This window comes from Cricetulus griseus, chromosome 5 (genome assembly GCF_003668045.3).
Source record: "Cricetulus griseus strain 17A/GY chromosome 5, alternate assembly CriGri-PICRH-1.0, whole genome shotgun sequence".
Taxonomy (NCBI): Eukaryota; Metazoa; Chordata; class Mammalia; order Rodentia; family Cricetidae; genus Cricetulus; species Cricetulus griseus.
Genome location: NC_048598.1, coordinates 28,459,158 through 28,485,056, shown reverse-complemented (window position 1 = coordinate 28,485,056; position 25,899 = coordinate 28,459,158). Strand labels below are relative to the sequence as shown.

Below are 25,899 nucleotides of genomic sequence, written 5' to 3'. Positions count from 1 at the left end.
AGGGCCTCAGACCTGTGTTTAAATCTCTGCTCAACCTTTCCAAGGTTGTATGATAAGTACCTACTGTCCCCAAGCTCGAGGTTCCCCATGTAGGATGATAAGCTCATTGAAGACTATTCATAACATTCAGTGCTGTGTCGTCTGTCTAAAGTATGGCTCTTTTGCATGGTAAATGCTTAATATGTGATTACTATTAGTCACTTGTTATTAATTACCTTGTTATATATACTAATATTGGCATGAAATTGCGTCACTTAGACATGCTGGGCAAGCCCTCTATACCGAATGAAGTCCCTAGCCCAGAATATTATTACCTCAGAACCCCAGGGTCATTGTCCAGACTATAATTAATTTGTGGCTCTTAGTTTCTGATGGACTTTATTTTTTATGTTACTGATGCTATTCTACTTGTTTCAGCAAGTCACTGTTAATCCAGATTTCATTACTTACAACTCACATGTACTTGTTTACAATATCTTATACACAATGACTGTAAATCAATTGTGTTAATCTTGTATTTTATTCATGTGTAAGGATGGGGAGACCAATGATCCAATCTACTTTATACTAGGCTACTGGGTGCAATAAATTTCTAGAAATTGAATTATTTTCCCCCCAAATATATCATATAAAATGGACATTTGTCTTGATAATTCACAATTAATGTAAGTGTGATTCAAATTTTAGATTTGAAATATGGATGTCAAAATGCTTTCCTGGTCAAGGTTATATAAATATTTGATTTAGCAGTTTAAAAGTTTTTAGTATCTAACTTTACTAATTTGAGTAATATATATATATCATCTATAATTATAACCATGACTTTTTTTGTTCCCAGGTAATGAAAACTACAAACAAATAGCAATGTGTGTGCTTTACCATATAAGCATGGATGACCGCTTTAAATCAATGTTTGCATATACTGACTGCATACCACAGGTAAGAAGCTTAAGTGAGGAAGACATTTAAGAAATATACTCCTCCCTAAATTGAACATCTGTATTGCATCCCCCACTCCTCAAGGCTCAGGGATCATTGTGGAAGAAGGGGTAAGAAGACTGTAATAGTCAGAAGCAGGAAATGACTATGAGGAAAGTGTCCTGCAGACACAGTAGACCTGTGAACTAGTATACACATCCCTGTGCAACTTTAACAGACCAAATCCCATTATGGAAAGGTAAGGCAGAGACGGAGTCCCATCCCTACCCAGGGATGGATTAGCAACTGATAGCTGGGGGAAGAGGGTCACTTTTCTTTGAGAATGTTGCCCCGGTAGTCAGTTACAGTCCTCTGGAAGGCCACACAGTGAAGAATATGTGAGCATCACAATTGGACTTGATGGGTGAAAATAAAGAGAACACAAAGTTATATGGGTAGAGAACGGGGTGTGGGCCTGAGAGGAGTTGGGGGAAGCTGGTGAAGATGATTAAAACACATTGTATAAAATCCTCAAAGACCTAATTAAAAAACAAAATATTAAATCTTTTCTTTAATAAAGTGAAATATCAATACTTTCACTCTTGTATCTTAGATCTCCTATTCCTTAAAATACTTCTTAATATTAATAGTACAGTTTTTATCAAAAAATTTAGAAGTATAGAACTAGGGCTGGGCATGTAGCTTAGTGGCAGCACCCTTGCCTAGAGTGCGTGATGCCTGTCACAGCAGTGACAAATGCAGAATTATTATCCATACCCAACGATAGCTAACACCTTGCTATGCATTCCTCTACATTGTTTAGGATCCATTTATTTTTATATGTATGTGTTTTGCCTACATATTTGTCTGTGCACCACATGTATACAGTATCCACAGAGGCCAGAAGAGTGTCCAATCCCTTGGAAATGGAGTTACAAACATTTGTGAGCCATCATGTAGGTGCTGGGAATCAAACACAGGTTCTCTGGAAAAGCAGCCTGTGCTCCTAACTTCTGAGCCATCTCTCCAGCCCGCTTTACATTATGAAAATAATAATAAATTAGGTTATATCACATGTAACATTTTCATATGTGGAATTGTTTACTGAATGGATCATAAATATACTCATGTAGTTAAGTATTCTTCACAGACTGTCTGTAATAGTCATATAGTATTGTTTTTAATGATCACAATTATATAAAGGTCAGATTTTACCAGGTTATCACATAAAAGCATCAACATATGTAAGCACATGACAAAATTAGTCACGATTGCTTGTTCATATCTTTGCAGTCATGAGTGCTTACGCACTGAGTTTTCTTTAGCTGCAATTCATAACAGAAGGATACCTAGGTCAAAATGAATGAGCCCTGAGTCTGCATATTGATCCAGTTACCTTCTAAAAAGAACGGATGTATTTCCAGCCACCATTTCACCCTTAACAATAATGAGTATCATTTCTCTAAAAATGAGGTTCTTCAAAATTTTGATGTATTTGCATTTCAAACATTGGTGAACATATTTCATCTATTTAGCATCTATATTCTAGTATAAAATTTTCATTCATTTTTTAGTGGCATATTAATATTATCGATAAATAAGACTAATTTTGTAGTGTTTTAGTTGTCATGTTACAAATATTTTGCACATTTGTCCCATGCTTTTTAATTTACATTATAGTTGACAGTTTTAAGTACATTGCATTCTGTGATGGCAAGATGCCTTATCCAGATACTTTTGTCTTTACAGTGCTGTTCTCAAGGATGGTTTTCTGTGATTCATCTGTGTGATATATTTCATATGTTAGGTCTGTGGGTCTCAAAGAAGTATACTTATTCTTAGTCTATTTTATAAGGCTGGAGACTTGGTAATTATACTCTTGGGTACACATTCATGGACTCACTCCTGTATCCATTAGTCACCAGTAATGAAGCTCCAACAATGTGAATCCTGGATGCTTGCAACATTAATTGATCTTTTTTTTTTTTACTGTATTTTTATGGAAGAGTTTTCTAAAATAGCAAAAGGAAATTCAGAAGATATATAGATAAAATAAATAAAAGGCTTTGAAAACAAGACTGGATCACACTTAATAAAGTAATACTTAGCACTCCTACCTGCACAACTCCTTCTTGTTCTAATAAAATTGGCTCAGATTTCTCTCTTCATTAATCTGACTGTCCCTCTATTCACTCTAAATTAGTGAATTAGTGAGTCAGAATTAAAAGTTTGCTTTTCAAGAATTTTAATATTTTCTTTATGTGCATTTAAAAACTGGTGCTATTTGAAAGGATCGTTCTCTTGCATTCATGGGTAAAGTCATGAGTGTTTGTAGCAAATAGATGTCCTTCAAAGAAGGCAAAGCACATCTTATCAACAGGCCATGTCCTCACAGTGGTGACTGTGTCAGCTGATAGCCTGCACAGTGTGATCAAGCTGTCCAGCATGTTTACAGTAACAGAGTAGCCCTGTCCAGGAGAAATTACAGGTGATTCACTGCAGCCTGGCTCCAAGGGTTCCAGAGCTTTCTGCTTTGTAGTTTCAAAGGGTGTTCCTTCTCCAGTCTCCTTGTGTGCCTGACCTTCATTGACTACAGGATATTAGTTGGAAAGCAGCCAAAAAAAAAAAAAAAAACTCTCAAAGAAACACTTTTTATCCAGATTTAGATTTTTTAAACTAATATTAAAAGGGAAATAAACACAAACCAGGAAAAGGTGGAAAACTTGTTACATTGAAGATTGAATTTAGAATTCTCCTACTCTTGAAGAATGTATAATCTCAAATAAAAAATATGAAACTTTAAATAACTCAAAAAGAAGTCTGTTTAAGAGTAATTTTTAGACATGATTGGAAGTGTAGCTTAAAATTTGATGTGTACAAAAATTCCCCTATCCTTTCAAAACCAAGTCTTCCTCCATGTATACCTGACTGAGTGTTCTAATATCACACATGTTGATAATGGAATTTTTAAAACATTAGCCATCTGTATTTCATGAGCCAAATTTCCTAAAACCAATTCAAGTTTTGACAATTTTGAGGATTTTCATTTGTTCTCTTGTATCTTTCTGAAATGTTGACTTTTGGAGGAATAGTGAGATTAAGTATATCAAATTGTATTATAATATCTTGAAACATTTTAGTATATGATAATATTTTGATAAAACCAAGTGATAGTCTAGAATATATTTATACCTTAAGTACCATTTAAAACCTGTAACTTTTATTTCTTAGTATCCAATTCTGACATACTTAGATAAAAGCTGACATGCTTTTGTTGCCATCCATTGTTCATTGCAAAAATAAAAGAATAATAGAAAGCAAATTAAAAGTTATAAAAGAAAGAATATTTCCTTCAGAAATTAAAAATGTCCTCCTGTCAGGGGCAGCATTTGTGCTTCCAGTGGTCTCTAAACTTACAGAGGACAGAGTACCAATTGACCTATGTACTAGAGAAAGCCCTGTCACAGTGGCGGGGTCTGCAGGGCAATGTGAGTTCTCTTCTTTTTGAATTATTGACATTAATTTTTCTCTGAAGATTAAAAATAAAGATCTTCAAGTATTACACCTGAATTTTTCTGAGAAGACAATAATAATTCTGAAGGCAGAAAAGCAGTAGCTCAGTAGTGATTTGTATCACTGTTGTCATGATCAGAGAGAATGTTTAGTATGATTACATTCTTAATTACATAAGGTGACATATATATGTGCTATCTAGACTGTAAATAAATAAAAGCATGACTTGTAGTAAAACATGAGTCTTTCTCATCATTTTTTGACTCCTCATAATGCAGAATCTTATATGTGTTTAAAGGATAGCCCTGTAATTAGGTTAGAGTTTCTGAAAATCTTACATAGCCAGAATAGGTGATTATGCATGCATCGTTCCTCATAGTCTCACCCAGTATTGCATCACTTTGCTTTCTTTTTACTTTATTGCCTGTAATTATTCAATGTGTTTTCATTTTCTTTCCCTATTTGTCATTATTCTTCAAAATTTGAGTTCAGGTCATCTTTTTTTTAATGTATGATCTTAATGGGCTCAGTGGGTGGATTGTTTCAGGTAAGCATATTTGGATAACCAGGAGTTAATGGTTGTAGTCTAATAATAGTTAAAAGTACACATTAACAGTTCATTGTTATTTAGACCTCTGAGCTGCATGTTTTGTTTAAATAGGTGCAAATGCCATCCAGATGCTTATAAAAGTATTTATTGGTAATAGAATGGCCAATCAAAGTACATGGTTAGGTAGTGATGTCATGGTGTTATTTAATATTTTGCCCTAGAACAGAATGCAAGAGTCGTCAGAGTGAACCACATGTTTCCACCACAGTTGTCCTGTTTGGCCCCACTTTGATCTACATGCTTCTTTTTAGCTGAATGCTGGTAAACGTCCTTTCTGACAGCCCTCTTTGCTCTTGCTGCTATTATCTGCTGAGTTCAGAAACCAGAGCATCACTTCAAACAGGAGAGCTAGGGAGTAGCCAGTCAGAGGAGATTCCTGCGGCATGCACAGTTCTGGCATAATCATTCAAAGATGTTTGGGTAGGGGGGTGGGGTGGTAGAGGTGTATGAGAATACAGAGAGCTGTGGGGGTTGGCCTCTGGTCACTGGTAAATAAGTGAAGTCAGGTGCCAGAGAGTCTAGACACAGTGATTTCAGTCTTGGGTCTTTGGTATCTGATACTCAATATGGGACTTGTCTGATTGAACACTATTGCTTCTTCATTGCACAGGCTGAAGACCTTTTAGTACTTTCCTGTTAGATTAGTAAAAGATGAAAACAGACAGCTAAAACAGAACAAATCTAGTTTTAATATTTCCTAGTTGTCAGTAATTACCCTTATGTTTGAAGTACCATGGGTAGCAATCAAATTAAAGACAACTGCACTGTGGCTCTTGGAGTTTGAAGTAAGCTGGTTTTAAATTTGAGTGTTTTAATGGAAGTGTTTTTATTAAGATGAAGCAGTGGTTTTCTATTAAGATACATTTCACTCATACTTAAATTTTCTCTCAGTTTTGTGGATGGGGTAATAAAGTTTTCAAACCATATATTCTTTGATTGAAATATCTTTGATTGTTTCTACAAAAGATTTAGCAAGGAAATTGGTTTTTTAATCCATACCTTTTAAACATGTCACCTGCAACCTTCTTTTTCAAGGACAATCTTCATACTTCAAACAGTAACTTGAAGTAAATATGTTACAATAAATATTTTACCTTCTTAAAGCATTGCTTCAATGTTATAGATTTTCATTATAAAAAGTTTCATATTAGTCAAAGTTCTGAAGGAAGATAGCAGATTTTGAATTATAGCATGAAAACAGTTATATTAATTAGTGGATAATCACCCACATTTTTGCTAATTTGTTATGTTTTAATTGGCAGAAAGCAAATCTGTTAGATATATATATCCAGTAAATTAAGATAATTTTATCTTTGACTTAGAGTCTTTTTATAGTATAACATTATTGTGTGTAAAGATCTTTTACTCAGAGATTCATTAGTGACGCATTTGTGGTTTGTGACCTGCCCACTGAGGAGGACATGATATATGCTAGTGGTTCAACTCTTAAAGTGTTTCTGCATATAGATTACCACCATGTTATTAGAATTGTGCATAACAACTGGAATAGAATACTGTTTTTAGTTAATTCTGTTTTCAAGCTATTTGTTGCTAACAACAGAAAATACTGATTTTGTCTATGCTGACTGCATGTCCTTTTTGTAGATACCTGGAACTCACATAGAAAGTAATTAAAACCATAGTTTGCAGACCAAATTCTAAAATAAAAATTTATTCACTTTGCTTTATACAATAATTATTAAAGGAAAAGAGGCCATGAGTTTGCGAGTGTGTTGGAGTGGAGGAAGAGTACATGGAAGGAATTGGAAAGAGAGAAAGGAATGGTGGAAATAATGCAATTATAATCTCAAAAAATAAAAATATAAAAATAATAATAAACCTTATTAATAAAGTGTATGGCTCTGAAAAGTACTATGCTAAAATACAACATGGAAACATTTAGGTTATAAGTATGAGTGTTTTATATTTTATGTCTTTATTATATCTCTCTCATAAAACTTATGTGTTTGTATCTTTATCTCTCATAAGCAACTTTGACTTACCAAAACTATCTGTGCTTAATATGTACTAATTTAACTTGTTGATTTTCCCATAGAAGAGTGTTTTCTGAATCATGTGAGTCTGCTCACTTACAGCTTACTGACATAGAGCTGGAGAGATAGTTCAGTCAGTAAAATGTCTGTCACACAATCATAAAGTCTTGACTTTGACTCCCAGAACTCATATTTTAAAAAAAGAAAAAACCTGACAGTGCAAGCTCTAGGGGAGGCCATGGGGAGATGCTGGTCAGCCAGCCTAGGCTACTTGGTGAATTTCAGGTTCCAATAAGAGACCATGTCTGAAAAAACAAGAGGGGTCCTGAAGAAAGGTCCTTAAGGTTATCATCTGATTTCCACACATGTGCACACCCACCCACAGAAACACATGCGCATATATATAGTGATAATAAATAAATCACTATTAGCATATATAGCTTACCTTTTCTTTCCTGACATGTTTGTTACTTCCCAAACCCTCTCTTCATCTCTACCTGAATTTTTTTCTCATTTTATGTCTATGCACAAGTTTCAGTATCTAGTATGCAGTTTTAGAAATCAGCTGTATGTGGCAATTTCTAACATTGTACCTCCAATAAAGACATAAGCTTAGGCCTTTATTATAGCTTCTTACTGAATGTCTATACTTACACTGTCACTGGCAGTTTAAACTCTACCAATGTCAAACCAAAAGCACTATTCCCATTTTAGCTCCCAACATTTTTACTAGATGTTAGCAACAGCATCCCTGACATTCTCAATGAAGGATCCCAGGAATCATCTTTGATTCCTTTTCTCAATTAGTCCCAGTGTCTAGTTACTTATTAAGTCCCACTTTGATTCTCTTCTCTCAATATATCTCTAATCATTCCTTTTATTTCTCTTATTTCTCTTTATTTTATAGCACGGCTAGCTATCATTTTTGATGGAGTTTTCTATCTACATATATGATGTTCTATTCATTTATTATTTTTGTGTAATCCTTTTGTATGGTCTTAAATAAAACGTGACATTGTTTGTCCTGATTCATATGCTTTTTTTCCTGACACTTTTCCTCCCCAAAGGCATTTAGTAATTTGGGTATATCCTTAGGACGGAGCCCAGAGTCCTTACTGTGTTACAGGAGCTGCAGGATCTGGCTCCTAGCTTTCTCAGCCTTTTTTCATCAGCCATGCCTGGCTTTCTTCAGTTCTTCAGAACAATTGTGTTCCTTGCTCCTTTGTCACTTTTATATGAGCCACTTTCTTTATTTGGACTGTTCAGCTTCCAGGCAATATTTTTAGTTCCTTAATGTGCTGAGGTGTTATTTGATATTTCTAGCATTCTCTACTCTCTTTGGAAATTTGTATTTAATACTGGTCATTTAGTTATTCATTACCTATTTACTCATTTTGGCTATTTAACATTTAAAGCTTTTCCTGCTTGTAATAAAGTGTAGATTACCATATTTCCAGTAATTAGAGACTACTTAATACATTATACTTCTGGGCTTTGTTTTGGTGTTTTGAATAAAATACAACTGTGTTTCTTGCTAGTTAATGAAGATGCTCTTCGAATGTTCAGATGAACGAATTGACTTGGAGCTGATTTCTTTCTGCATTAATCTTGCTGCTAACAAGAGAAATGTCCAGCTTATCTGTGAAGGTCAGTGCACAGAGCTTCACAGGTAGCCTCTTTAGCATTTGGTAATTTAGATATACTGAGAAATAGATAATAAAAGAAAGAATACAATATAAGCAAATTCTCTTAAGTAGTTTCTTCAGTATGCTTAGAATTCTTAATGGGTCTCATGGGATATCCTTTTCTGATGGATATACTCCTTGGTAATATTTTATGCACAAATTACATTTATTTGAAAGATAATGAAATGTAAGAATAGGAGGTTATTCTTTCTATAGTATCCAGATAAAATGGCTTATCTTAGGATGTTTCAGTGTCTTCTGAACAGTTTTTACTTATTTGAAGAGTACATGTTCATTATAAAAAAATACAAATGAGCAAGTACAAAAATCTTAAATCTTTATTCTTACCACTCAGAAATGAATTTAATCAATTTTTGTATAATGCTTCTATAAAATTTTGAATAAAAATGTGATTTTTCTCTTTGCCTTATAAAATGGCCTTCTAAAAATATTCTGAATATTATTCCATATAATAAGATACTTTTATAAAAGTGGGCTAGCAAGAGGGCTTGATTATTCAATGGGCTTGCCACACAAGCCTTGTGACCTGAGTTCAACCCCAAAAACCCCCATAAAGGAAGAGATCTCACTACTCAAAGTTGTCCTCTTGCTTCCCTATGCATGCCATTGCACACATGCATAGGAAAGCATGCACAGACCTCATGTGCACACATACACAAAAATAATAGCAAACATTTTTAAAATAAGCTTATTTAAAAAGAAAAGAAAATTGAGCTATGATTTTATCATGGTCTATTCAACTCTTTTGCATAGTTAACTTGTTGCACTTCTTTTCAAACATAAACATTGCTGTAGTAATTATCCTCCCTCTAACTCTTGATGTGTTTCCAGTTTTGTATTTTTAGAATCCCTAGATGTATATTGTTTTCAAAAGTGTTTTTTTTTTAATTGGGGAACATAATCCAAACCCAAGAAAGCATATGCTACATGAGCCTATTTTAATGAAGCTGTAGCTCATAAAGCTCATCTATGTTTGAAAAATTGGAGAAGTAGACTAGAAAGGGTAAAGGGAAAAAAATAGTTGTGTAGGGGGAATAAAACTGAAAGGCAGGGCACAAGGGGATGTGGTGTGTGGTTTGGGTTACACAGCACATACATTTGTCTGATTCAACTGTACACTTAAGGATTCTGCATTGTACTGGATATACCCAAACAAAAAGCTATTGAAGCTTGATGTAACCTCAGCGTTATCCAGAAATGTCTGTTTTTCTGCTTTAGGAAATGGGTTGAAGATGCTCATGAAAAGAGCTCTGAAGCTCAAGGACCCACTGCTGATGAAGATGATCAGAAACATCTCCCAACATGATGGACCCACTAAAAATTTGTTCATCGTGAGTACCTTCCAGCTTTCTGTCTGTCAAAATAGACCTTGAGACTGTAGACCTTGAGACTGTAGCTGCATCTGGGGAGACAGCTTTTCCTGGATTCTCTTCAGATGTTTACTCAAGGTTCAAGCCACCTCTGCTCTTGGGAGAAACCTTTATGAGTTTAACTCAGCAGCACTAGTGAGTAAAATTCTCCAAAGATTAAATGAAGGAAAAAATCCAGAGCTAGGATTCACAAAAGAGAACACGTGGCATCTATCTTTCTGAGTCTGGCTTCCCTCAATTGGCAGTATTTTCAAGGGGAAAGGGGGAAGAGCCCTTGGGAGAGGCTGTTAGGAAAAGGAAGGAGACAGGGGTAAGGTAATGATGGTGGTAAATATAGTCAAAATTCTTATGTATATTCATCACAGTGTCACAAAAACCCATTAATGGGAACAGTTATTGAACAGTGATTTAACATAATTAAATTGCCCTCTGACTACCTGAGTTCAATCCCAAGATCCATAGAAAGAACTGACTCTTGAAGTTGTTCACTGACCTCGGTACATGTGCAGATGCCTATCTGCACACGTATACATACATAGACATTCCCATGTTAATATTTTGCATTAGTTTGGTATATTTTCTTTTAAAGTTTCAGAAAGTAGCTGGAGCACCTGGTTTGCGGTCCCCGGCTTTGATGGAAATACAGAGCAAAGGCCAGCATGGCAGGCACATGTGCATTGCAAGGGCATGCTTCCTGTTCCTTTGTCACCTTTGTTCCCCAGAGTTCTGAAGGAGAAAGCTAGAGCAGAATGGTAAAGAACCCAAGCCCTGACACAGATGCTGGGGCAAGTCATTTAACCTCCTTGAGTCTCACTGTGTCTCTCACCTGTGAGCTTTAGAAAGAGCCCCATTCTCAAAGAGTCATAATAATAATGAGGTGCTGAGAAACTCCTGATACCAAGTGAGTGCTGAGACAAATTAGCTGTCATGATTACTTTACTTAAAACTCATTCCACAGTTAAAGGTTTATTCATGTGCCTGTTATAGAACACACGTCATCAATTTGTAAATGCTTCAAAAAGATGAAACAAACAAAAAAGAGAAGACAAAGGAGGTAATTCAGATAACCCAGGTGTCTAAATTCTCTGATCATGAACTAGCCCAAAATAGGGCTCATGCTTTTCAGAAAGATATAGTTTAAACTACAATAAGAAGTTACTGTATATTTGACATCCTACTAAAATTGGTAGGATGGTTATTGATAGTCATCCTTCCTGTAATGTGAAATTATGAAATTTGGGATTCCTGAGGTAATTTAAGTTCCTATAACCCAGATGTAAGAGAACCAGAAAGGCCTGTGTCCAGCAATGTTGTGTCTCACTCAAATGAACTAGTATTGTACTGGTCTGTATCAGTGAGCTTTGGTTTACTTCCTATGAGAGTGAAATGACTGAGCATGCTATTTCCAAAAACTCCACAAGTGGTTGTATTGTACAAACAGGAAGGGCAGAAGTCAGTCTTCTGGGGATTGTCTCTATCCTTCCTCCTGGCTGCTCTACCCAGGCCACTTTCCTTCCCATTTTTTTTTTGGACATTTGATTCAGCCATTGCTTAAGTGCTGTTCTCAGTGTGAGGGCCATTTTATTATCTGTTTGTTTCTCTGAAAATGTGTCTATACTGACATCTGAGCATCAGTGAATGCCTACTATCATGTTAGAAATCCATATCTTCAACAGACAGAATGTAAACAATATGTCCACATTTCCATGACCCAAGCTCATGATCAGACCTTATTCCCTGTATCTGCTTAGTCCACAATTCTTTCTCCATTACCTACCACAACTTGCCAGATAACACAGCCCTATACTCTACAGTAGTAGGTTAAATAATCATAAGGATGTTGGATCAGCTGGGTAATTCCATTAGAAGCAAAAGTATCTAAATGTTCTTTATTCTGTCTTTTCAAAAGTGTCCAGTTTAGCCAGTTGCAAAAGTTGAAAAACTAGAGCATTTTTACTTCATTATCTGCTTGCCACATCACCATAAGAGAGCCCCCGAATGCTGTTAATGATTGATTAAAGGCATTGTGAGAACAGGTTTTATATGTTCCCCAACATTTCTGCCACAATAACAATATTATTCACATTTAGCAGGTACTTAATATTTGTTGAGATTATTAGCCATATAGACTGGTTATCAAGTAAATGCTCTCTGACTTGAAGCTTGACTTCCAGCCCATAAGATATTAAGATTCATTTTGAAATAATGACAATAATAGCTTTAATATGTGAGAAGTGGTTACTGTATAAATGATAGTTCCAACATTATATTCTTAAAAGGCGTTATCCGGCCGGGCGTTGGTGGCACATGCCTTTAATCCCAGCACTCGGGAGGCAGAGGCTGGCGGATCTCTGTGAGTTCGAGGCCAGCCTGGTCTCCAGAGCGAGTGCCAGGATAGGCTCCAAAGCTACACAGAGAAACCCTGTCTCAAAAAAAAAAAAAAAAAGGTGTTATCTGGTTTTCAGAAATTGAAGTATCCCTAAGGTTCACAGCCAGTAAGTGATGGATGTGTGGGTTGAGATCAAGTCTTCAAGAATCCAGGATCTGCAGAGAACAGCCCTTCTTCCCCTATCTGTGCACCTTTGTACAATCGCCACAATCACTTATTTCACCATGCTAAAAAAAGAAAAATGAAAAGAGAAGAAAAAGAAATCCCACTCTACATTGTAATGTTATAACTGTCCATTCAGTCTACCTTTCTGGAGCTTACCATCAAACTCTTAGTTAACTCCATTCCATTGTTTCTACCAGTGGGTTCAGTTATTAGATTGCATCCTCTCCTAGACTTTAATTCTGTTGCATTCTGCTTCCTCAGGATTATGTTGGGGACCTTGCAGCCCAGATCTCCAGTGATGAAGAAGAGGAGTTTGTAATTGAGTGTTTGGGGACTCTGGCAAATCTGACCATTCCAGACCTAGACTGGGAGCTGGTTCTGAAGGAGTACAAGCTGGTTCCATTCCTCAAAGATAAGCTGAAACCAGGTGTGTGTCCATTCTGTAGCTTTGCTTAAGCTCTAGGCTTTTTGGTTTTTGGTTTTTGGTTTTTGTTTTGTTTTGTTTTTGTTTTTGTTTTTTGGTTTTGGTTTTGGTTTTGGTTTTGATTTTGGTTTTTCGAGACAGGGTTTCTCTGTGTAGCTTTGGAGCCTATCCTGGCACTCGCTCTGGAGACCAGGCTGGCCTTGAACTCACAGAGATCTACCTGCCTCTACCTCACGAGTACTGGGATTAAAGGCGTGTGCCACCAACACCCGCTCTAGGTTTTAGATAGGGCTTCTCACACAGCATTGTGTGAGTCCATTGATCTAGGCAGCACACTCTTCCAACAGCGTTGGTTTTAGAAGGACTATTACCAAGTCCCCTGTTTTCTAAGTCCTCATTTATCCTGAGTGATTTCATAACATCAGTCTCTCTTCCCTATTTATTTTTGTTTTTAAATTTTTACTGTTAACAAGTGTGTGTCGTCCCCTCTGCGCCATGTATACATACAGATGTGGAAGCACACACACAGTTCTTTGAAGCATGAAAGAGCCTTTTACCATCTGCTTACATTATTTTCAAGTGTATTTTCAAATATATATTTACACCATCCTATTGTCTCACCAGTTCCACAGGCTGACCTGGAGAAACAGGAAAAATGTGAAGTAAAAAGACAGGTTTATAAGCGTGGCATCTTTTCTATACACTGGTTTTTGACAGAACCAATGGGTTTGCTCAGGACACTCTGAAAACCTTCCCTGCCTTGATTTTGCCAGGTGCTGCAGAGGATGACCTTGTCTTAGAAGTGGTTATAATGATTGGAACTGTATCTATGGATGACTCTTGTGCTGCACTGCTAGCTAAATCTGGGATAATCCCAGCACTCATTGAACTGCTGAATGGTAAGTCTTATTCTCATGCCAAAGCATAAAAGATATTATTTTAAAATTTAAAATACAAGCTACAATCTGTAATGTTACATATTGTAACATTGTAACATTGAAAGAAAATACATATTTTCTTTCACTAATCATAAAAGTAACTAAATTATGTAGTTAAAAAATGGCATTGGGTTTTAACTGTGTATATGAAATTGGGCTGATATTTTGAAATTCATCTATGTTATGTATAGACTTACTCTTTTTCATTGCTGTATAGTGTTATATTATAAATATATACTTTTGTGCCTTTGATGGCTTTTGTGGTATGGGGCATTCGGGATGCTAACTATTATAAATAACATTTCTAAAATTTTTCCTTTGGCCATTTATATGTGCTCATTTCTATTAGGTGTATACCTAAGAGTAGATTTGCTGAGTCAGAGGGTTGGCATTATGTTTAGTTTTCAGTAAATGGTGCCAATCTGTTTCCCAGTGTAGTTGTGCCAGTTTTCAATATCCAGTTACCAGCGCAGGACAATTAAAGCTGCACTTTGTCACCACCACTCTAGGCATTGTCAGTTCATTAGTTGCAGCCTTCCTACCAGTATCTCCTGGTGGTGTTAATTTAAATTTCCCCAGTAATTTATGACATTGAGCCACATTCTGCCCCAGTATCTCAATTCCTAATAAAGACTTAGACTTTAGAAGGTGCCATTTTTTAAATTTTTTTCCATGTGACGTCAACATGGTAGGGGGATTAACTCAAGTACTATTACTTGTCTGCCTGTCACCATCACTCTGTTGTTCCCCAGATGCTTTCAGGTCAGTGTGTAAATAGAGAACTCTGTCATGTAAGCTTCTCTTTCCTTTCAGCTCAGCAAGAAGATGATGAATTTGTGTGTCAGATAATTTATGTCTTCTACCAGATGGTTTTCCATCAGGCCACAAGAGATGTAATAATCAAGGAAACACGTATCCTTTCAATGTTTAAAATATATAATAATAATTTACAATTGTAGAAAAATTCATTTTTGGTGTTTTCTTTCAAATGTTGAAACACTATAGAAAACAGCAGACTTTGAAATGAAGAAAAATGGCAATCTGTGTTCTATGGTAATCGTTTACCTGAAATTAGCATGGGATTAAAAGAAAATCTGAAATCTGCAGTACTTCAGAACCTTTGTGAATGCCAGCATGCCACCAGTATAAAACTGTACTTCACTTAGTGGACCACAGACCAAACAAAGTACACTAATAATAGCCTAGTAAATCATGGTTAGACTGTGAGTGTACATGACATGTTAGTGCCTGTAGCATTTTTGCTATTCCAATAGCAAAGTCTCCTAAGGATCTCCATTTCAACTTTACTTTCACAGCTTCATGCATAAGCCTCATAGGGGCTTCCTGTAGGAAATCCAACACATCTACACACTGCCTGTCTTCAAGGACTTTGTCTGGAACCTTGGTGTAATCCTTCATAAGCCCATAAATCCCCATTCTACATATTTGCAAAACCAGCCCAAGTGAACAATACCAGGGTACATAACACACTTGAGTGCTAGTAGAGCTGTGCTTGCACTGTTGGTGCAGCTGTCTCTGTGTGCCTGGATAGTTTTTTTTTTTTTTTTTTTTTTTTTTTTTTCAGAAGGGTGCCCTGGAGGCTTGCTATTTTCAGAGGAAAGTCTTGGTTTGAAATCCAAAGAAATGCCTTCAATGCTTCTCTCCTATTGTTCTGTTGTCTGACTGAAAATTACTTTACTTTTTCTTAGTAGCATTAGTCTCTTTAGTACCTACAGCCTCTTTGCCTTAAGCTTTAATTGCATGCCTTTAATGGTCAATCTACATGTTTTTCACATCCTTGCCTTTTGCTTCAAAGAAGAAGCCTGCAGAAAGATTTCTCAGCCTGAATAATGTGCTATCTTGAAATCTCCTCCATGAAATTAATTAATCCATTGATTTTTAATTCACCTTCAGTCTATTTTCAGGTCACAGACAAAACATTAAAGTATTCTTAAAGTCTTGGTAGTGAGCCATAACCTTTAAAGACTAAGGTGTCTCTCTAGCCCGTAAAAATCTTTATGAAAAGTCACTACACAAAACAGAATGACACTCGTGTGTACTAGGGGACGTTTTTGAAAGACAACCTATTTCATCTTAAGGATTTTTTGTTAGTACTAAAGAGGGGTTTCACTTATTGGGGCTGAGAGTAGCATTTACTTTTGTGTATCAACATAGATACTTAGAAGGCAGTTTGATGCTGTATCAATTTAGCTGATCAGCAGTAGTTAGTTTTCCCTAGGACCTATATTCCTCCCAGGCATGGATTTTTGACTGAGTCTGCAGTGTCTGTGTAGCAGGCCTCAAATCCATGAACACAATGTTTGGTCACCCCCATTACAGTCATGCCACTATTGCATAGATGTCTGGCAGGTTGATTTTGTAATTCATAGGGTTTAGACAGAGGTAAGGCCATTGATACCTTTTCTTTCCTGGCAGCCATCGTATCATCTTCTGGCACTTTGAAGGGTAGCCAGCAAGGAGATGCTTCCCAGTACAATTGACACTTAACTTCTCTATCTTGCAACCAAGTTATGTTTTTGTCTTATGCAGTAGTAAGGTCTTATCATCTTGTTTTTTGTGGACAACCAACAGTAATGACAAGCATGTATTTTTCTAGAGGCCTCCATGGTCTCTCTCCCTGAGTTATTTAGTAACTCAGTGCCTCTAGTATCAACATTGTGTAGATGTCCAGAGAATCTCCCTTCAAATTCGTGTGTGTGTGGGGGGGGGGGCATAATAGATTTCTATACAACTTGACATTTTAATTAATTGCCCTTTAAAAACCAGTGCCCACCTAAATTTATATATTGTTCCATTTCCTTGGTTCCTATCTTTGTTTGTATCCTATTTTGCTATTCTTTTGACTTGACTTCCACTTATAATGATGTATTTTATATGTAGTAATATTATATATAAACCATAAAATAGGATTATCTGAAAATAGCTTGTCATTTTAATAATAATTTAGCATAATATAGATTCTGAGTTGACAGTTATTTCCTTCAGCAATTTAAAGCATTTGTCATCTGTCTTGCATTGCTTCCAAGGAGAGCTCTGTAGTTACAAGTATTTCCTATCCTAATTCTGAGAACCATTCCTTTGTCTTAGAAGTGACTTAGTCTTTTGGTCAAATAAACTAAAGGTGTTTACTTTCTTTAGCATCAAGTTGTTTTACTAGAATTAGATTTAGAACTCTCAGTTAAATTTTACATATAAAGTTTTTCACATATAAAGCTTTTCACATATAAAGTTTCACCCCCTCCCTGCGGGAAAGGTCTCTTGAACTACAGTTTTTTCTTATTTATTGTGTTGGATTGCTTTGGATTTCTTCTTAGGAATTGAAATGTACAGTTCCTTATCTATCTTTTTATTTATTGTGTGTATTGTGTGTCCATGTTCCTATGTGTATAGGTGCATATGTCTGTGCAGGTGTCTGTGCACCTGTGTGTTCATGTGGAGGCCAGAGGATGACCATCAGGAACCATCTACCTTATTTTTTCATATGGGGCCTCTCTTTAGCCTGGAACTCAGCAAGTAGACCAGGCTGGCAGCCAGTGAGTCCCAGGGTTCACTTACCCCCTTTCCAGAAGTGAGATTGCAAACTCACACCTCCACACCCACTTCTTCAATGTAGTTTCTAGGAAATGAGTTTAAGATCTGAAGTTTGTAAGACTCACACTCTACTGTGAGCTGTCTTCCTAACCCCCTTGCCTATCCTTACTGTGTTTTAAATTTTCTAACCTTTTTATCCATTTAGTTTTTATATTTTTTCTTACACTCTGCCGTGTACTTCTCTTAGGAGTCTGTTGTGTTTATTTTTATGTTCATTATTCTCTTTCTTTTTCTTTATTGAACTATTTTGTTTCTTTGGGCTTTCTAATTCTGATTTAAATGGGTAACATATTTTATTATTTCCTTAAGTTATTCTATTTTAAATGCCTTATTGTATTTAAAATGACTTTCTCCAGTTTTTTTCTTCTTACTACAGCAACTATGACATTTGACTGATTCATTATTTGTGCTTATACATTTTTATATGAAATAAGTTTCCCTAAATATCATGGACATAACAGATCAAGAAAACAATTATAGCTCTTTCTGACACAGTGTGAGCATGCGTGAGTGTGCATGCTGCCACAGTGGTGTATATAATTTCCCTATGACTGAAGAGCTACAATCTTAATTCATTTTGTGTCTTTAACCACTTTTATTCAGAAGCTCCAGCATATCTCATAGACCTGATGCATGATAAAAATAATGAAATCCGGAAAGTCTGTGATAACACATTAGATATTATCGCAGTAAGTATTCTCTCTACAGAAATCATTCTGATTTTATTTTGTGAAAGAGAAGACATTGTAAACATTATTTTAACTACTGAGTAGAAACATAACTTTGTATTCTGTTAATATCGAGAAAATTCTGTGATCCAAGTGTAAGTCCTTTGACTTCCAACTTTTAATTCTAGGTTCTTTAGAGAGGTTTTACATAATCACAGAACACAGGTTGATCTCCACACAATCCTAGAATCATTTCATTTTTAGAAGCATGTGTAGAAGTAGGGAAATTGATGTCAGTGTCTGTAAAATGAATCAAATTTCATGTAATAGATATTTTGATTATTTTTGTTACATACATAGACTAGTTTTGCAAGGTACTTAAGAATGGGGAAATACAAATGACTATGTTATTGTTGATGCTGGGGCATTTTAAAGTATACATAAGCAGAGGGATGGCTGGAAACTGGCTGATCCTAAAGAATTTTCTTCAAAACTTAGGATGCTGCTATAGAGTTCTTTTAGGACTTGAGCCTCAGGCTAGGATGTGCTGTGGTTTTGAAATTTTTTTTTTAACCTTTACCGTGTATTGCTGGTATAGCCTGCTTACCACCTTCTTTGAACTGCAGTTTTGCCATGTTTTAAGTTTCTTGATTGTAGCCTATTCAGTACTCTTGGGAGCTTAGCAACCCCTTTAGACAAATAGGTAAATATTTTTTAAAAGCAGTTAACTAGTTCACTAAAAATAAACTGAGTTAACATTTCTGTTAGTGATTTCATTGTGAAGTAGATAATTAACAACAGGAACTTTCTTGTTAATTTCGCAGATTTTATTTTGAAAATTCATCTTATTAAATGCCAGTTGCTTTTTAGATTAGACTACCACATAGTGATTTTGAATTAAATTGATAGTGTCGTTTCAGCTTTGATCTAAGTCAGAATAGAAAAGCTGTAGAAAGATAGACATAGATAGATGATAGATTTCTCGTGTGTGTGTGTGTGTGTGTGTGTGTGTGTGTGTGTGTGTGTGTGTGTGTGTAATCTTTACCAATGAATCATATCCTGATAGAAATGTCCATGGAACTAGTAAACATAAAATATTTAATACTCTTAGGGAACAATTTAATGACATACAGACCACTTTATTTTTTATTTTAAATATTTTATTCTTTTACATACCAACCACAGTTTCCCCTTCCTTCCTCCCCTCCACCCGCTTCTCCCCCACAACCTACCCCTCAAAAGGGACAAGGTCTCCCATGGGGAGTCAACAAAACCTGGTACATTCAGTTAAGGCAGGACCAAGCTCCTCCCCCTGAACCAGGGCTGAGCAAGGCATCCCACCATAGGAAATAGGTTCCAAAAAGCCAGCTCAGCATATATGCCATTTGAAATATATTACTGTGTCGTTGCATATAAAATATGTACCGTAAGAATAAGAGGCATTACAAAATTTGGTTCTGTTTAAGCAACGAAACAAGGACAGCAGTGAGCTGTCAGGGTTGGGCATCGCCTTCATGTGCTCCAACTTGTCCCTAGATCAGCATGTTAGGTGTTTTGTTTTAGAATGTAAATGAATGGTAGCTTTAAAGATAACCTCAGTCTTTTTTGAAACAGGGTTTCTCTGTTTAACAGCTCTGGCTGCCCTAAAACTTGCTCTGTAGACCAGGATGGCCTTGAACTCGCAGAGATCTGCCAGCCTCTACCTTCCAAGTGCTGGGGTTAAAGGTGTTTGCCACCACTGCCAAGAGATAACCTCAATATTAATGTAAAAATATTTGGCACAAATATGAATGTATCATGTGATAAAATATTGCAGTTAAATATACGGTCTGAATTGACTTTCCATGTCTTATACTTGGAGGTACCTCCCCTTCATGCATGACTCCTTTCTAGACACTGCAGCTTCCCCCCTTTTCTGCAGCCAGGAGTTTTCTGAAGGTCTGTATTTCACCTTATTCCCTCACTTGCCCTAGCCTTTCAAATTCCGTTAATCTTGACTTCAGAAAAATTGAGTTGTGCTATAACAGCTTCCATGTTTATATGGATCCATATAATACCATCCTATCACTGTCAAGTTAGTATTAAAAAAACCCAAACAAATATTGAAAGATTTAGTTCACTTGATCTCTCTGTGCATCTCTCTGCACTGGGTGAACAAAATTAGTATTTGATATGATATCACGGGGTGGTTGTCTTTTCACATTAGAAAAGTTTCATTTGAATAATTAACTTTTTTCCTTTTCTAATTTAAATTAGAAACAAGCTTGTTTTACATGTTAATGCCAGTTCCCTCTACCTCCCCTCCTTCCCTGACCCCACTGACCCCCTATCCAGTACCCTTTTGCTCCCCAGGGAGGGTGAGGCCTTCCATGGAGGATCTTCAAAGTCTGTCATAGCATTTGGAGCAGGGCCTAGAGCCTCCCCTTGTGTTTAGACTGAGAGAGCTCCCTCTATGTATAGTCGGCTCCCAAAGTCCATTCATTTACTGGGGATAAATACTGATCTACCAAAGGCCCCATAGATTAACCAGGCCTCTAAACTGACATCCTCCTTCAGGGGGTAGGGAACAGTCCTATGCTGGTTTCCCAGCTATAAGTCTGGGGTCCATGAGCTCCCCCTTGTTCAGGTCAGCTGTTTCTGTGGGTTTCTCCAGCCTGGTCTTGATCCCTTTGCTCATCACTCTCCCTCTCTGCAACTGGATTCCAGAGTTCAGCTCAGTGTTTAGCTGTGGGTGTCTGCTTCTGCTTCCATCAGCTACTGGATGAAGGCTCTAGGATGGCATATAAGGTAGATATAAGGTAGTCATCAGTCTCATTATCGGGGAAGGACATTTAAGCTAGCCTGTCGACTATTGCTTAGATTGTTAGTTGTGGTCAACCTTGTAGATCTCTGGACATTTCCCTAGTGCCAGATTTCTTTTTAAACCTATAATGGCTCCCTCTATTATGATATCTCTTTTCTTGCTCTCCTCTATTCTTCCCCAAACTCAACCTTCCTGCTCTCTCATGTCCTCCTCTCCCTCTTCTCCCCTTCTCATTCTCCTACTTCCCTCTCCCCTCCCCCCATGCTCCCAAGTAGCTCAGGAGATCTTTTCCCTTAGGGGACCATGTATGTCTCTCCTAGGGTCCTCCTTGTTTCCTAGCTTCTCTGGGGGCACGGATTGTAGCCTGGTAATCCTTTGCTCTATGTCTAAAATCCATATATGAGTGAGTACATACCATGTTTGTCTTTTTGTGACTGGGTTACCTCACTCAGGATGGTTTCTTCTAGTTCCATCCGTTTGCCTGCAAATTTCAAGACTGTTTTTTTTTTTTTTTCCGCTGAGTAGTACTCCATTGTGTAAATGTACCACATTTTCTCCATCCATTCTTCAGTTGAGGGGCATCTAGGTTGCTTCCATGTTCTGGCTATGCCAAATAATGCTGCTATGAAAATGTTTGAACAGATGTCCTTGTTGTATGAATTTTCATCTTTTGGGTATATGCCTAAGAGTGGAATTGCTGGATCTTGTGGAAGACTGATTCCCATTTTCCTGAGAAACTGCCATACTGATTTCCAAAGTGGCTGTACAAGTTTGCATTCCCACCAGCAGTGGAGGAGAGCTCCCCTTTCTCCACATCCTCTCCAGCATAAACTGTCAATGGTGTTTTTGATTTTAGCCATTCTGACAGGAGTGAGATGGTATCTCAGAGTTGTTTTGATTTGCATTTCCCTATTGGGAAATGAATTGCTAGAATTTGTAAAATTGCCTTGCCAAACAGCTAAAGCTGGTTCCTGATTGGTTATAGACATGATAAATTTTAATTTATCAGTGTAAGTACATTTTTTTAAATTTTTTTTTAATTTATGCAATGAAATTATACAGAATGCCAAAAGTTTGGTTGGCCTTCTTTTGTAGTTTATTGTTGTATCACATGAGCAAAACCAGAAATTTAGGATATTTTTGCCAACTTGTTAGAAATAAAACAACAAAAAATACATATAAGTGGATGTTTGTATAGTCCCTCTCTGGTTCTTACATATCTTACTTTATTTTTTTTCTCATTTAATTGACCACAGTTAGACTTGAAACCCAAATAAAGCATAAAAGAAAAAAATCATGATTTCTTATTGAAATTTCATCTAGCTATGTATTTTACTTTAAAATTTAAGGCGGCATATTTGAAATACTATTGTACACGTTAGTCTTCTCAGTACTTAAAATTTTTTTTTTTCTAAGTAAAGAATTGTGCCTAAAGGTCTGCTTTAAAAACTGCTTCATTCCAGACTACATAAAGGTCCATGCTAGGGAGAGTCATGTTGAGAAAGAGATAATATATACATAAAAACCAACAACTCTATTAAATGAATGTTTATTATAAATATATGTGTGTATTATTGGAAAAATATTTTTAAGCTATAAAAAGCCTCTTTTCGGAGCTTCTTAGCATTAACAAAAAACTGAACTATTCTAGACTTGTTTTAATTTAGTATGAAAAATTTTATTAAATAAACCATATTACAGTCTCAATTAGGGGGATGCCAGATTAAAGAAGGGGAAAACAAAATCTGTTTCCCATCAATTGCTCCGGGACACAAAGCAGATCTGTGTAGCTCTGTGTTATCCTAGAGTGTGTTAATCAGATACAAGGTGTGGCGGAAGCCAGTGACAAGCATTTCCCTGATAGTGGCCAGACTCTGATAATAGGCTGGGTAAGCCTTCAGAATGTTTTGGTGGTTAAGTAGTAAACAACATGATATAGAACTTCAAAAAGGATGGCACATTCCATGTAAAATCAAACCATAAGTCTTTTGTGACACTTTCGGGTTTATGGAACCTGAGTGCTTCAGATCCCAATGTCGGAAACTAAGAAGAGAAGAAATAAAAGACAAAACATGTTTTCCTTAAATTCAGGGTAAAATTGAAACTTACAGACAGAACCCAAGAATAAACCCCTCATGAAAATAGCGTTTCAACAGTCAAAAGTGTCTCCCTTGAGCATTCCTACAAAAGCTTGATGGAGCTGAATGACATCTCCTAGCTGTGACTGAACTGCTTAAATTCTCAGAGCTATTTCCTGGTACAGGATGGAGAGGGCATGTCAGAGAGCATTAGGAATCAGAGGAAGACAGAGGGAATTGGTATTAGTAGGTTAAGTTTATTAATGTATGTTAAGTCAGACTTTAAGAAACAGAGAAAGTATATTCCTGGGAATTCCTGAAATGCCTGTGGAAGACAGGCTAGGGTTACAGAATGATAATCTGTTGGAATATAAAGCATTTTGTTGATTTTCAGTAAAATGGAAAAAGGGGAAAAGTTGTGTGTTCATGGGAACAACAAAATTTGAAGTAAATCAACTGCCATCCATTATTACTGTTTTACAGGACTGAAAATGTGAGACTCTCAGACAGAGGGAACTTTACAGCCCAGGGGTCCCATACAACAGCACAGCCAGTACCCTGTCCCTACAAACACACAACTTAAAGTCTGAGTTAACATCTTGCTAAAAGACATTTTTAATTATTATTAGCCCAAAAATATGCTCTTGAATACTCCTAGAATATAAAACCCAGGGCCACTGCTTAGCTTGCTAAGTACACTCTCAACAGAGATTTAAGTTTAAGTTAAATTTAATTTGATTTAAAATAAATCTTAGATTTTCAGTAATTCTGATAAAGCTTTTCAGAAACAGAAAGTTGGTCATCAGAATCTATAGCAAGGCAATGCTGTCTCGCCTATTTCTAGCTAATACATATTACTGAGATAACAATTTAAAGTATTTAAATAAAAAGTATGTTGCAAAATAGATACTTAGTTCTAAGACACTTTATTTGGTAAATATTGGAAAACATCACTCACTAGAATAAACTGTAACACAAGTTCAGTGTCTGTAAAATGTGCCATACCTAGCCTCTGTATTAAAAAGATGAGAATTTTCAACATTAATGTGGCTAATGACACATGTAAAGGCACTGACCATCAGCCCCTTTGGTCACAGGACCCACAGGGGTTGACCCCTGACTCCCATGAGTGCATACGTGGCATTCATGCTCCCACCCACAGTGAATAAATATGAAATTTAGAGACCCATTAAAAATCACACACATACACACAGGCACTGGATTTAAGGCAGTTGTATCTAGATAAAGATACTGTGAGTGATTTTTTTTTTTTTTTTGGTTTTTCGAAACAGGGTTTCTCTGTGTAGCTTTGGAGCCTATCCTGGCACTTGCTCTGGAGACCAGGCTGGCCTTGAACTCACAGAGATCCACCTGCCTCTGCCTCCTGAGTGCTGGGATTAAAGGCATGCGCCACCATGCCTGGTGTGTGAGTGATTTTTAATAATGTTCAGGTTTCAGTAAAAGATACTTTAATAATTATGAGGTCAAAATATTTTCAAAAGGTGATATCCTAACTCACCCCGATTATTTATTTTTTTTTAAAGATTTTATTTATTTTGTATACAACATTCTGTTTCCATGTATATCTGCACACCATAAGAGGACGCCAGAGCTCATAACGGATGGTTGCGAGACACCATGTGTTTGCTGGGAATTGAACTCAGGACTTTTGGAAGAGCAGTCAGTGCTCTTAACCTCTGAGCCATGTCTCCAGCCCATCACCCTGGTTTTAAAAAGGAAATCTTTTAAGCACTTGATCACCTTGTAAGATTTCTTGTCCCATGGATTCATGTTATGCAGAGAAGTATACGTATCTATTGATCTCAAGGCCACCTGTCATGCTGGCTCTGCTGAACATGGCAGTGTGTTTTTAGTAGCAGGACCCTGTAAATATTGCCGAAACTTTTGTTAGATGTGAGTTTCTCTTTTCTATGAGGCAAAAGTTTACCATTGAGTAGCTTCCCTCCTCTTCCCTTCCAATTTTGCCTTTCCCCCCAGTGTTTTGTTGTGACCTTTTACAGTAATAAGCATGAATCGTTGTCCTAGTTGTAGAGATAGAACTGTTCTCAGTGTGGCCCTGAGGCTCAGAGGCCATTTTAGTTACTCAGATGATTGAAATCAGAATATGGTGATTTTAGTTTTATTTTATATGTATGTGTGAAACATGCACTTGTCATAGTACACATGCAGAGGTCAGAGGACAGCTTTCTGGGGTCACTTTCTGCCTACTCTGTAGATCCTAGAGGTCAAACTCTGATATTAGGCTTAGCTAAAAGCACCTCTTGCCCATTGAACCATCTCACAAGCCCAAAGAAGCTTATGTTTAATGTTCATGACTGTATAATCTGTCATTGCTAAGCCATCTTGCTAGCCCAGATGTATTTTTTTGTTGAGTTAGGATAACAAAACATTATAAAATGGTATGAGATAATAACTGAATAAGGTTTTCTTTATTCCGAGTATAACCAGGGTAAATATACTTTATGGATATATTAGGGGTGTGTCATTTACCTATATCTGTAACATTTCACAAGTACTATTAGGAAGCCAGTTTTGCTTTTAGTGGTATGCTCAGCCTGTAGTTTTGTATGCCTTGAGCCATGACTCAATTTCAATTACTATTTTTATACCAACAACTCAACTCATGCTTGCAACTTAAATTCTACGAACCCAATCAGATTGTATGTTTCTTGAATATCTTTGTTCAAATA

At 36.5% G+C, this 25,899-nt stretch overlaps 1 protein-coding gene across 5 annotated transcripts in view; it reads left to right on the top strand.

The window, feature by feature from the left end:
• Positions 1-25,899, top strand: part of Kifap3 (kinesin associated protein 3) — a 111,842-nt gene that overhangs the window by 47,240 nt on the left and 38,703 nt on the right. For all 5 annotated transcript variants that reach the window (XM_027417177.2, XM_035445127.1, XM_027417178.2 and 2 more), the window contains 7 exons: positions 839-939; positions 8,574-8,682; positions 9,960-10,072; positions 12,927-13,092; positions 13,863-13,988; positions 14,841-14,939; positions 18,243-18,328. In XM_027417177.2, the coding sequence (XP_027272978.1) occupies positions 839-939; positions 8,574-8,682; positions 9,960-10,072; positions 12,927-13,092; positions 13,863-13,988; positions 14,841-14,939; positions 18,243-18,328 (800 nt within the window). The remainder of the gene's footprint in view (positions 1-838; positions 940-8,573; positions 8,683-9,959; positions 10,073-12,926; positions 13,093-13,862; positions 13,989-14,840; positions 14,940-18,242; positions 18,329-25,899) is intronic.